Source organism: Chiloscyllium punctatum, chromosome 22 (assembly GCF_047496795.1).
Source record: "Chiloscyllium punctatum isolate Juve2018m chromosome 22, sChiPun1.3, whole genome shotgun sequence".
Classification (NCBI taxonomy): domain Eukaryota; kingdom Metazoa; phylum Chordata; class Chondrichthyes; order Orectolobiformes; family Hemiscylliidae; genus Chiloscyllium; species Chiloscyllium punctatum.
This window is the reverse complement of record NC_092760.1, coordinates 60,743,876-60,757,666: the sequence shown is the minus strand read 5'-3', so window position 1 is coordinate 60,757,666 and position 13,791 is coordinate 60,743,876. Positions and strand designations below refer to the sequence as shown.

Below are 13,791 nucleotides of genomic sequence, written 5' to 3'. Positions count from 1 at the left end.
TAAATGGCTTTTTTATATTTTCTTGCATTGTGTTCTTACTTGCATACAAATTGATTTGCTAACAGTCTCAAGAACAGAACCCATCTGTAACCAAGGAACCACTCTGCACTTGATTAACATTTATATCTGTAATCTTTAGACGCAAGAAGCGTTTTTCGTATTTACCAGGACAGCCAAAAGAAGCCATTGAAGCTGAAGTATGGAGCAATAACCTGACAGAAAACAACTCACCATGAGAAGACACAGAAAGAGAATCCAATTAACAAACTTTGCATCTTTCAATATCAAACAAGCAAACTAATTCAATAAACATTAAGGATATGGAAGTGGGATTAGAATTAGTTTTAAATAGAATTACACCGATTGTAAAGGGAAAATATGTAACAAAAATTGAACGTAAAGCACAGAAATTGGTCATTCAGTTCAACTAATCAAAGTTGGTATTTTTGCTCCATTTTAACTTTCTAGTAACCTTGTTTGATCTTCTGGCTTTGATGTCAGTACTAATATATATGTGCACAGACTCAGTGTCCTATAATCTCATTGCTTGAAAGGTAAATAATGAGAGAAAAGTGAACTGTTTCGCCAAAGTATCTCATTCAACATTTAATTAAGCAGAACCCATCACAACTAATCCTCGACATTGGGGTCAATGCTTTAACTAAATGAATCTTATTGTCTGTTTTGATCATTCAACTGCAGTTCTTATTTTGGACGATAGTGTAAAGATTACAAGATATATCTAGCTTTGTCTCTCTCAGCAGATTACAAGGTAATGAGGAGTAGGGGAGGTTGGGGAAGACTGAAGGAAGTGTGGGGTAGGCCTAGGTAGAGAGTAGAAGAATTAAGGATGAATAAAATAGTTGGGGCTAGAAAGAATTGGGGGAAATATTCAGGGCATAAAGGAGAAATATTAAGTCATAATGTTAAAGCTAAATGGACCAACTGGTCCTTTCCTACATACAATTTTTTTGTTCCATTTGGACGCAACATTGTCTTACAAATGTGTCAAATTTCTTCTGGAAGAGATGAAAAAAAACTCACGACCGACAGTGGGTCATTAGCATCTCACAGTGCCCTCACTCTGCCATTACTTCATTCATATCCATTGCGCATGCACTGATAACCTATGGCATGGGCTTGCAGCAGAACACCTCCAGGTCTATAATCTGATGTATTATTTCAAAATGTCATGGATTACCTTTACCTGTCCATTTTTCCTCACATTGTTGCTGGGTTCACTGTGCTGGTGAAAGAGAGCTACCAAATCCACATCCTCTTGATTGGGGCAAGAGCAATTTTAGCTTAGATGGACACCTCTGGGAAAATCCTGTCTCTGTCTAGCAGTAATGTGGGCAGCAAGATCTTATTTAAAGAGGGAAAATAACATGCAAAACGTGGGGTGGCAACCAATGAAAAATAATTACAATGAAAGTGATATGAGAACCATTGGACCAAGGCATGAAGATATAACCCGGTACCGATAAGTATATTTTAGTTTTATTTGCTTGTATTTTTAATATTTTCATGTCCTCAGTGGGAGAAGGCATAATTATAAAAACAAGTTTATATAGAAAATTTTCATTGCAATCTTGGAAATTTATGTTTTAAAAAGTTGATGAAGGTGTGCATGTAATATATTAATGCTCTGAACATAGTCTAGCTTTGATGAAATCCTGCCATCAATCCACATGTAAGCTGAAAATCTGTTACAAAATTTTTAACAGACCAATATCCATACTTGAATAATCAGCAAACTATTTTAGAGATTTACAAGGGTTTTATTTATTCTGCATCTACAAGTTAGAATAAATGCCAGTTTCCACCTTTCCCTCTGAAACCTTTCCCCCACATAGATGCGGAAGTGTTTTCTATTATAATGGCAATGGAACACTACTGGATCCACCTTCAGCTATGAACATGCTAACATTAACAGACTTCCCTTACTGAAAAATAACACAGGATCATAAGATCATAAGATATTGGAGCTCTACCATTCAATCATAGCTGATGCGTTTCTCAACCCTATTCTCCTCTCTTCTCTCTATAACCCTTGATTCCATTCCTAACCAAGAAGCATAATTTAATCCATATATGCATTTATGTAATTTCTCAAGCTTTTCCTCTATTCCTTGTGTTTCCTCTGGGGGTTGTAAGAATATTTCCCTTTCAAACAGGTTACCCTGAAGGACTGAAAATAGAAACTGCTGGAGAAACTCAGCAGGTCTGGCAGCATCTGTGGAGAAAGAAACAGAGTTCATCAGAATTAATGTTTCATGTCCAGCGACGTTTCTTCAGAATTGAAAATTGTTGGGAAATGATTACATTTATAATGTTTTCAGGGTGGGGTGGAGAAGATGAGTAAATCGAATAGATGGGTGCCCAGAGATAGAAGAGAAAGAGATTGCTGATGGTAAGCGTGGACTGACAGGCGTGAGTGCTATATATGTGCCAACAGAAAGTGTGAACAGTTGAAAATAGGTTGCATGTGCTGGGTTGGCAGATGAAGTTTAATGTGGAAAAATGTGAGGTGATACACTTTTGGGGCAAGTAATATGGAAAGATAGTATCAAAAAAGGCTACTATTTCAAAGAGTATGCAGGAGCAGACACATCTATTATATATGGGGCACAAGTCATTAAGGGTGACAGGATAGGTAGAGAGCTGTTAAAGGGCAGCACGGTGGCACAGTGGTTAGCACTGCTGCCTCACAGTGCCAGAGACGCGGGTTCAATTCCCACCTCAATGTGGAGTTTGCACATTCTCCCCATGTCTGCATGGGTTTCCTCCAGGTGCTCTGGTTTCCTTCCACAGTCCAAAAATGTGCAGGTTAGGTGAATTGGCCATGCTAAATTGCCCGTAGTGTTAGGTGAAGGGGTAAATGTAGGGGAATGGGTTGGGGTGGGTTGGTCTTCAGAGGGTCGGTGTGGACTTGTTAGGGGCGGCACGGTGGCTCAGTGGTTAGCACTGCTGCCTCACAGCACTAGAGTCTCAAGGTTCGATTCCAGCCTTGGGCAACTCTCTGTGTGGAGTTTGCACATTCTCCCCGTGCCTGTGTGGGTTTCCTCCGGGTGCTCCGGTTTCCTCCCACAGTCCAAAGATGTGCAGGTCAGGTGAATTGGCCATGCTAAATTGCCCATAGTGTTAGGTGCATTAGTGAGAGGGAGATGGGGGTCTGGGTGGGTTACTCTTCGGAGGGCCGGTGTGGACTGTTAGGACCGAAGAGCCTGTTTACACACTGTAGGGTATGTAAATTTTTTTAAAAAGCAATCAGTATACTAGGCTTCAGTAATTCTATAGTTTAGTACAAGTACCGGTTTCCATCTTTTCCTATCCAGAAACTAACTCCACACTGGGGAGGAAATCATCACTTTTATATAAAAACGATGAGCACAATTAATTGTCAATCAACTCTGGAGCTGTTTTAGTATATCTTCAAGGGACCTGCATTTCTAACGCTGATACAACACACATTCCCCCTGCAACTAACCGTTTCTATAACACTGACTCTAATCCTTAATTAGATTTTTGTATAATACAGATTTTGATTTTATTCTTATTCAAATATTGCTTCCTTTCTTTGATAGGGGAGGAACTGACATATCACAGCAAAAGATTTCACTTTTTAAAAAAGGCAATGCGTAATGTAGATTGAATTTTGAAATCCACTTAAATGAAATGTATAACTTGTGCTGTTACAGCATGAATCCTTCTTTAACTGAAAAAAATTTACATATTTCATTTTCAAATGCTTGTTTTCATTTCAAAATTGTATGACCAAACCTGCCCAAATTGGTAGCTCAAATTCTGTGCTTTTATTTTTAGCTATTTGTATTTGCAACTTGACATCTGCTGAATTAAAATAAACAATTTAGGTCCAATGTTTTTCAATATTTGTGTCCAGTATTTTCATATGATGAAATGAGTTACAAACATTCAAAGGCATCATTGAAAAAATTAATTTGATTGGAATAAACTTACAAATAAGTATGATTTGGAGATGCCAGTGTTAGACTGGGGTGTACAAAGTTAAAAATCACTCAACACCAGGTCACATTACAGGTGACCACCATTGCACTATGTACACACACACACAGATACTCCTACTCACACACTCTCACACACACACAGGCACTCCTATACACATGGACACATATACACACAGACACGCACACACACCCTTACAGACGCACACACACTTCCACATTCTCACATACACCCCCTCACAGACTTAAGACACTCTGCACTCACTACACACACACACATAGACTTTCTCACACTCACAACCCCCAACCCACACAGACACACACACACAGACAGACAAAGACCCACATGCACACATATATTTTGTGGGGAATTTGTACTTGCAGGGTTACATTATACTTTGCTCAAAAACTGCATGCATTCATGTAGAACTCTGAGCTCAAAAACTGCATGAATTTATGTAAAACTCTGTTATCTCACTTTTTAGATTAGAATCAATCTAAACATCATGGTATACACAGAGAACACAGGGGGCCAACACCTTCAACATATTGTCTAGCTATCACCATTGTTAACAGCTAACCCGAAAATGCAACTTTTTAAAAAAAGGTCTTGTGATTTACACATGAAAGAAGTGAAACTCTCACTGCATTCTAACAGATGAAAGGTTTAACAGATAATCAATTTTTCAATGTACAATTTCAGTTACATCACACTGTAAATTTTTGCTATAAATTCTGTGTGTTAGGATTGAGCCCTCCACTACCACCTGATGAAGGAGCGTCGCTCCGAAAGCTAGTGTGCTTCCAATTAAATCTGTTGGACTATAACCTGGTGTTGTGTGATTTTTAACTTTGTACAAATAAGTAAGTTGTGTTATGGCTGTATCTGAAAGTACTGTTCCTTTTCAGCTATAATCCTTTCATGCACACCAGTCTTCATTGGTCAGAACATTGAGTATGTTTGGGCTGTCACATTACGGCTATATAGGAATTGGTTAGGTCAATTTTAGAATACTGCGTACAATTCTGGTTGCCCTTTTACAGAAAGGTTAGAGCCAAAAAGAAACTGCAGTTGCTGGAATCCAAGGTCGACAAGCAGGAGGCTGGGAGAACACAGCAAGCTAGTCAGCATCAGGAGGTGGAGAAGTCAACATTTCAGTATAACCCTTCTTCAGGACTGGGGATGGGTGTAAAGAGGAGCTGTAGATATGGGAGGGGGGGCAGGGTTGGGAGGTGGGGTTATGTGGAGACAGGTAGAGTGCACGACCTGGTTGGTCGATGAGGGGATGAATCTGGTGGGTGGTTGAGAGGAATGAAAGGGAGTGGGACGAACTAGGAAGTGAGTCAGGGGATGGGAAGGGACATTATTTGAAATTGGAGAACTCAATGTTGAGTCCTCCGAGCTGTAGGCTGTCCAGGCGGAAGATGAGGTTTGTTCCTCCAATTTGTGGTTTGATTTGTTGTGGCAATGGAGGAAGTCAAAGATGGTCATGTTGGAAAGGGAGTGAGAAGGGGAATTAAAATGGGCAATGACCGGGAGATCTGGTCGCACCTTGTGGACCACTGTATCGATGTGGTCTTCTCTACATCGGGGAGACCAAATGTGAACTAAGGGAATGTTTCACCGAGCATCTCAGCCGGGCCCGCAGGGGTTGACAGGAACTCCCAGTCACTGCTCATTTTAATTCCCCTTCCCAATCCCTTTCCCTTTCCCACATGACCATCCTTGGCCTCCTCCATTGCCACAACAAATCAAACCACAAATTGGAGGAACAACACTTCATCTTCTGCCTGGGCCACCTACAGTCTGGAGGACTCAACATTGAATGCTCCAATTACAAATAACTTTCCTTCTCATCTCCTGACACCTTACCCCTTCGTCCTCCCTTCCATTCCTCTCAACTACCTATCGGATTCATTCCTCCCATCGACAAACCAGATCGTACACTCTCCCTGTCTTCACCTATCCTCACCTCACTACCCTTCCCCCACTCCACCCCCTTTATCTGCACCTCTCTTTACACCAACCTCCAGCCCTGAAGAAGGGTTACACCCAAAATGTTGACTTCTCCACCTCCTGATGCTACCTGGCTTGCTGTGTTCTCCCAGCCTCATGCTCATCTACTTAAAACAGGACCTTGTTAAATTGAGAGGGTACAGAAAACATTTACAAGGATGTCACAGGGACTGGAAGGCTTGAGTTATGGGGAGATGCTGAATAGGCTGGACTTTTTTTCACTGGAGCATTGGAGTCTGAGGGGTGACCTCACTGAGGTTTATAAAATCACGAGGGGCATAGGTAGGGTGAATAGCCAAGGTCTTTTTCCTGGCATGGGGTTGTCCAAAACTAGGTTTCAAATGAGAGGAGAAAGATTTATAAAGGACCTGAGAGGTTACTTTGTCACGCAGAGGAACGAGCTGCTAGAGGAAGTGGGGGGGGGGTACAATTACAACATTTAAAATGGGTATGTGAATATATGAATAGGAAGGGTTTAAAGGGATATGGGCCAAACAGAACTAGGTCAGACTGAGATGTCTGGTCAGCGTGGACGCATTAGGCCGAAGGATCTGTTTCCGTGCTATACGACTCTATGACTCCATAATTGGCATAGAAAGGCAATATGTCATAACGATGGCACCAGTGGACAATTAATGCCTCGATATGGAAGCATAATTTGTGATGAAACTTCCAGGAACATACTTAATCACAGTTGGCATCCCTTTATGGTAAGTTTGTTATCAGAACACGACCAATAGGTCACCCATATCTGTGATGTAAGAATGCTTGCAAGCTGACCAGATTACTTGGAGACAACCAGAGGTTAACAGACGAGATGGACAGACACTAACAATTATCCTGTCTATCATTTAGTGTTTCAATCACCGATTTAGTTTTATTATTGATGCATCTGTAAAATATTTAACATGTTCTTTGAATAATTTAATTTAGTTGCTCTTTGTTGCATTCTTAATTTGTGACTTCTTCCTAATTTATCTTATTCTTTCTTATTATGTATTCCTTTGTTGTCAATGTACTGAATGCAATATTCTACATTCAATTGTTCCCTTATGTCTTTATAGATTTGCTGAAACTCACCAGTGTTTAAGTTGTTTTTGATTTTTCAGTGGAAATACTTTTCCTGCACCCCATTGAAGATCGATTTAAATGTTTGTCATTGTTGTCCTATATCACTGGTTGTCAATATTTGCCCAATTTAGTTTCTCAGCCCGTTCTAAGCATCGGCCCTAAAAACCAGCTTTTTCCAAACTGTAAACATACTTTTTATCATATGTATGTTCTTCACTATGATAATCTTAAAATATATTATTACATTATGGACAGTACTTACCAGATATTCCACTTATTTTACTTTGCTTATCTGCTCTGGTCACTCTTAAATCCAAAAGCAAAACTTTCTTTCTTAGGTGTTTTTTTCATATATTGGGTTTGAAAATAAATCCGTACACATCATAGGAACTCTATTTCTTTTACCTACCAATTCCATCCCATTAATATCAGAGTTGCTAGAATTCCCTAGTGCTGCATTGTCAAAGAGGGTAAGTACTCTAACAAAGAAGAACTGCACTGTCACAGAGGGTCAATAAGGTACTAAAGGAGTGCTACACTGTCAGGGAGGATCAGTAATGGACTAACAGAGAGCTGGTCAGTCAGGGAGAGTCAATAAGGGACTAAAAGGAGAACATGACTGTCAGGGAAAGTCAGTAATGACCTAAAAGGAGAACTGTACTGTCTGGGAGAGTCAATAATGTACTGAAGGAGAGTTGCACTGTCAGGGAGGGTTATTAATGGATTAAAGGAGAGCTGCACTGTCACGGATTGTTAGTAATGGACTAAAAGGAGAGCTGCACTGTCAGGCAGAGTCAGTGATGTACTGAAGGAGAGTTGCACTGTCAGGAGGGTCAGTAATATACTGAAGGAGAGTTGCACTGTCAGGGAGGATCAGTAAAGTACTGAAGGAGAGTTGCACTGTCAGGGAGGGTCAGTAATGGACTAACAGAGAGCTGCTCAGGGAGCGTCAGTAATGTACTAAAGGATGGCTGCACTGTCAGGGAGAGTCAGTAATGTACTGAAGGAGAGTTGCATTGTCAGGGAGGGTCAGTAATGGATTAAAGGAGAGCTGCACTGTCACGGGTTGTCAGTAATGGACTAACAGAGAACTGCAGTGTTAGGCAGAGTCAGTAATGGACTAATGGAGAGCTGCATAGTCAGGGAGAGTCAGTAGTGTACTGAAGGAGAGCTATACTGTCAGGAAGGGTCAGTAATGGACTAAAAGGAGAGCTGCATTGTCAGGGAGGATCAGTAATGGACTAAAAGGAGAGTTGCACTGTCAGAGAGAATCAGTAATGTACAGAAGGAGAGCTGCACTGTCAGAGAGGGTCAGCAGTATACTAAAGGAGCACTGCACTGTCAGATAAAGCCAGTAATGGATGAAAAGGAGAGCTGTCCTGTCAGGGAGCGTCAGTAATGTACTGGAGGAGACCTGCACTATCAGGGAGAGTCAGTAATGTACTGGAGGAGACCTGCACTGTCAGGGAGAGTCAGTAATATACTGGAGGAGACCTGCACTGTCAGGGAGAGTCAGTAATGTACTGGAGGAGACCTGCACTGTCAGGGAGAGTCAGTAATGTACTGGAGGAGAACTGCACTATCAGGGAAAGTCAGTAATGTACTGAAGGAGAACTGCACTGTCAGGGGAGATCAGTGATGAACCAAAAAGGAGAGCTGCATTGTCAGAGAGTCAGGAATGCACTGAAGGAGAGTTGCACAGTCAGGGAGGATCAGTAATGGATTAAAGGAGAGCTGTACTATCAGGGAGGGCCAGTAATGCACTACAGGAGAGTGGCACTGTCAGGGAGAGTCAGTAATGAACTAAAAGGAGAACTGCACTGTCAGTGAGGATTAGTAATGGACTAAAAGGAGAACTGGGTAAAAACAATGACTGCAAATGCTGGAAACCAGATTCTGGATTAGTGGTGCTGGAAAAGCACAGCAATTCAGGCAGCATCCGAGGAGCAGTAAAATCAACGTTTCGGGTAAAAGCCCTTCATCAGGAATACAGGCAGAGAGCCTGAAGGGTGGAGAGATAAGTGAGAGGAGGGTGGGGGTGGGGAGAAAGAAGCATAGAGTACAATAGGTGAGTGGGGGAAGGGATGAAGGTGATAGTCGTGGGGGTGGAGGGGGGAGGAGGGTGGAGTGGATAGGTGAACATGGTTGAAGAGTTTCAGGGCATAGGAAATGACCTGGGAGTTGCAGTGGGAGAGGGACTCCCTGAGATTCTTGTAGAGAGAGGAGGAAAACTTCTTCAAGGCAGGCATCCTTGCAAGAGGATTCACAGTAGGGTTAAAATCAACTAGGTAAAAACAATGACTGCAGATGCTGGAAACCAGATTCTGGATTAGTGGTGCTGGAAGCAGTTCAGGCAGCATCCGAGGAGCAGTAAAAAGGAGAACTGCACTGTCAGGGAGAGTCAATAATGGACTAAAAGGAGAACTGCACTGTCAGGAAGGGTCAGTGAGGGACTAACATAGAGCTGCTCAGTCAGGGAGGGTCAGCAGTGTACTAAAGGAGAGCTGCACTGTCAGAGAGAGTCAGCAATGGACTAAGGGAGCAATGCACTGTCAGAGAAAGCCAGTAATGGACGAAAAGGAGAGCTGTCCTGTCAGGCAGTCAGTAATGGATTAAAAGGAGAGCTGCACTGCCAGGGAGAGTCAGTATGGTAATAAAGGAGCACTGCACTGTCAGGGAGAGTCAGTAATGGACTAAAAGAGAGCTGTAATGTCGGGAAGGATCAGTAATGGAATAAAGGAGAGCTGCACTGTCAGAGTGTATCAATGATGGATTAACAGAGAGCTGCACTGTCAGGGAGAGTCAGCAGTATACTAAAGGAGAGCTGCACTGTCAGGGTGAGTCAGTAATAGACTAAAGGAGAACTGCATTGTCAGGGAGAGTCAGTAATGGACTAAAAGGAGAGCTGCAATGTCAGGAAGGATCAATAATGGATTAAAGGAGAGCTGCACTGTCATGGATTGTCAGTAATGGACTAAAAGGAGAGCTGCACAGCCAGGGAGAATCAGTAATGGACTAAAGGAGAGCTGCACTGTCAGGGAAAGTCAGTAATGGACAAAAGGAATGCTGCACTGTCAGAGAGAGCCAGTAATGGACCAAAAGGTGAGCTGCACTGTCAGGAAGATTCAGTAATAGACTGAAAAGAGAGCTACACTGTCAGGGAAGATCAGTATGGACTAAACAGAGAGCTGCACTGTCAGGGAGGATCAATAATTTACTGAAGCTGAACTGCACTGTCAGAGATGGCCAGTAATGGACACAAAGGAGAGCTGCACTGTCAGGGAGAGTCAGTAACGTACTAAAGGAGAGCTGCACTGTCAGGGAGAGTCAGTAACGTACTAAAGGAGAGCTGCACTGTCAGGGTGAGTCAGTAATGGACTGAAAGGAGTGCTGCACTGTCAGGGAGAATCATTAATGGACTAAATGGAGAGCTGTACTGTCAGGGTGAGTCAGTATTATACTGAAGGAGAGCTGCACTGTCAGGGAGAGTCAGCAATGGGATGTAGGAGACTTGCACGGTCAGGGAGGGCTAGTAATGGACTAAAAGAAGAGCTGCACTGTCAAGGAGAGTCAGTAATGTACTGAAGGAGTGCTGCACTGTCAGGGACGGTCAGTAATGATCTAAAGGAGAGCTGCACTGTCAGGGAGCGTCAATAATGTACTGATGGAGAACTGCACTGTCAATGAGGGTAAGTAATGTACTAAAGGAGCACTGCACTATCAGGAAGAGTCAGTAGTGGACTAAAGGAGAGCTGCACTGTCAGGGAGAGACAGTAATGTACTGATGGAGAGCGGCACTGTCAGGGAGGATTCATAATGGACTAAAGGAGAGTTGCACTTTTTGGAAGGATCAGTAATAGACTAAAGGAGAGCTGCACTGTCAGGGAGGACCAGTAATGGATTAAAAGGAGAGCTCGACTGTCAGGGCGAATCAGAAATGGACTAAATGGAGGGCTGCACTATCAGGGAGAGTCAGTAATGTACTAGTGGAGAAACATACTGTCAGGGAGAGTCAGTAACGCATTGACAGAGAGCTGCACTGTCACAGAGGATCAATAATGTACTAAATGGAGAGCTCCACTCTTAGGGAGAGTCAGTACTGTACTGAACAAGAGCTGCACTGTCAGGGAAGGTCAGTGATAGACTAACAGAGAGCTGCTCAGTCAGGGAGCGTCAGTAGTGTACTAAAGGAGAGCTGCACTGTCAGAGAGTATCAGCAATGGACTAAAGGAACACTGCACTGTCAGAGAAGGCCAGTAATGGACGAAAAGGAGAGCTGCACTGTTAGGGAGGATCAGTAATGGATTAAAAGGAGAGCTGCACTGTCAGGGAGAGTCAGTAACGGACTGAAAGGCGAGCTGCACTATCAGGGAAGGTTAGTATGGACAAAACAGAGAGCTGCACTGTCAGGGACGGTCAGTAATGGACTGACAGGAGAGCTGCACTGTCGGGGAGGGTCAATAATGGACTAACGGAGAACCGTACTGTCAGGGAGAGTCAGTAATGCATTGACAGAGAGCTGCACTGTCACAGAGGATCAGTAATGTGCTAAACGGAGAGCTGCCCTCTTAGGGCGAGTCAGTACTGTACTGAACAAGCTGTACTGTCAGGGAAGGTCAGTGATGGACTAACAGAGAGCTGCACTGTCAGGGAGACATTACACAGATTAAAAATCACACAACACCAGGTTATAGTCCAACAGGTTTATTTGGAAGCACTAGCTTTCGAAGTGCTGCTTCATCAGGTGGTTGTGGAGCAGGACCATAAGACACAGAATTTATAGCAAAAGGTTACAGTGTCATGCTGCTGAAGGTTACTAAACAAACTTAGATTAAGTCTTTCATCTTTTAAAATGGTTTTGCTAGTTTTGGTTCATTAATATGTAAATCCCAGAACTCCTTTTAAGTCACATTCTCAAGATAACTTCAGGTTTTCTCACAAAAGGTGTCATCTCAGCTCAGACAATGTATTAAAAGTATGAGGTTAAAGTCTGTCTGTGTCCCAATCTTGAGTCAGACTGGTTCTATTTCTAAAGTGGGATTTACAGAATCTTACAAGGATTGACTTAGGTTATGCATTTTATGAGCAAACTGAAATATAATTCTGCAAATACAGATTCACCCCATAAACTTATATGTATGTGCCTGCAGGATAAACAAAGTGACTGTGTGTGTGGGTGTGAGTGGATGTGACAGAGTGTGTGTAAGCTTGGTCAAGGATGTATGGGAGTGTGATGGTTAATAGTTTTGATCCTGTCCTTCAGAGTTCCCTATGCGCTCTTATCCCATGTACTTCTCGCGTAGTTGACTTCTACTGCCTTCCAAAGATACACAAAACCAACACACCAGGTATCAGGCAATAGGACCCTGTGTGAGAACCTCTCTGGCTATGTCAAAGGCATCTTAAACCCATTGTACATGGAACCCTCAGCTTCTGTTGCGACACTATAGATTTCTTACAGAAACTCAGCACCCACGGACCAGTCGAACCGGAAACACTCCTCATCCCAATGGACGTGTAAGCACTCTATACCAGCATGTTCCACGATGACAGCAGTGCAGCAACTCATCCTCCAATTCATCCACTTTATCCTCAACCACAACGTTTTCACGTTTGACGACCAATTCTTCATCCAGACACACAGAACAGCCATGGGACCAAATTTGCACCCCAATATGCCAACATTTTCATGCACATATTCAAGCAGGACCTTTTCTGCACAGGACCTCCAACCAACACTATACACCACGTATACTGATGACATTTTCCTCCTCTGGACCCATGACGAGAAATCACTGAAACAACTACACAGTGATATCAACAAGTTTCCTCCCACCATCAGACTTACCATGGATTGCTCTTTAGTATCTGTATCATTCTTGGATACATGCATCGCCATCAAGGTTGGGTACCTCAGCATCTCACTCTTCCGCAAACCCATGGATAACCTCACGATGCTACACTTATCTCGCTTCCACTCTAAACACATTATATCAGCCCTCCCCTATGGACAAACCCTATACATACACAGGATCTGTTCAGATGAAGAAGAACATGATGGACACCTAAAGGTGCTCAAGGATGTCCTCATAAGAACAGAATATGATGCTCAAATCATTGACCCACTGTTCTGACATGCCACAGCAAGAAACCATAATGACCTCCGATGGAAACACAGATGGGTTGCAACCAATATGGTACCCTTTGTTGTCCAGTACTTCCTGGGAGCCAAAAAACTACGCCAGGTTCTTCGCAGCCTGCAACATGCTATCAATAATGATAAGCACCTTGGCTGACCTTACCCACGTCTCCACTTCTCGCCTTTAAACAACCGCCAAACCTTAAACAGATCATTGATTGCAGCAAACTGCCCAGCTTTCAGGACAACATCGATCACAACACTGTCATGGCAGCTGCTGCAAGACATGTCAGAGTGTTGACACGAATACCACCATTACACGTGGGGATGCCTCCCACCATGTACGCAGCAGATACTCATGTGACTTGGCCAATGTTGTCGATCTCATGTGCAGGCAAGAATGCCCTGAGGTATGGTACATTGGCAAGGCCAAGCCAATGCTAGGACAATGGATGAATAGACATGGCACAACAATCACCAGGCAAGGGTGTTCCCTCCCAATCGGGGAATACTTCATTGGTCCAGGACATTTGGTCTTGGATCTTTGGGCGACCATTCTCCTAGGCAGACTTTGGGAT

At 43.0% G+C, this 13,791-nt stretch overlaps 1 protein-coding gene and 1 long non-coding RNA gene across 5 annotated transcripts in view; one reads left to right on the top strand and one right to left on the bottom strand.

Moving 5' to 3' along the window:
- Positions 1–3,881, top strand: part of lyve1a (lymphatic vessel endothelial hyaluronic receptor 1a) — a 65,158-nt gene extending 61,277 nt beyond the window's left edge. Inside the window, exon 6 of the mRNA XM_072592459.1 lies at positions 140–3,881. Coding sequence (XP_072448560.1) covers positions 140–236 — 97 coding nt within the window. The 3' untranslated portion in view covers positions 237–3,881. The remainder of the gene's footprint in view (positions 1–139) is intronic.
- LOC140493704 (uncharacterized) overlaps positions 1–13,791 on the bottom strand; it is a 53,288-nt gene that overhangs the window by 37,563 nt on the left and 1,934 nt on the right. The window contains exon 2 of one of the 4 annotated variants that reach the window (XR_011963740.1): positions 7,337–7,380. The exons of 2 other annotated variants lie outside the window; for them this stretch is intronic. This is a non-coding gene — a long non-coding RNA (uncharacterized lncRNA). Of the gene's footprint in view, positions 1–7,336; positions 11,804–13,791 lie in introns of those variants that run through there. One more of the 4 variants, XR_011963739.1, reaches the window with a different exon arrangement.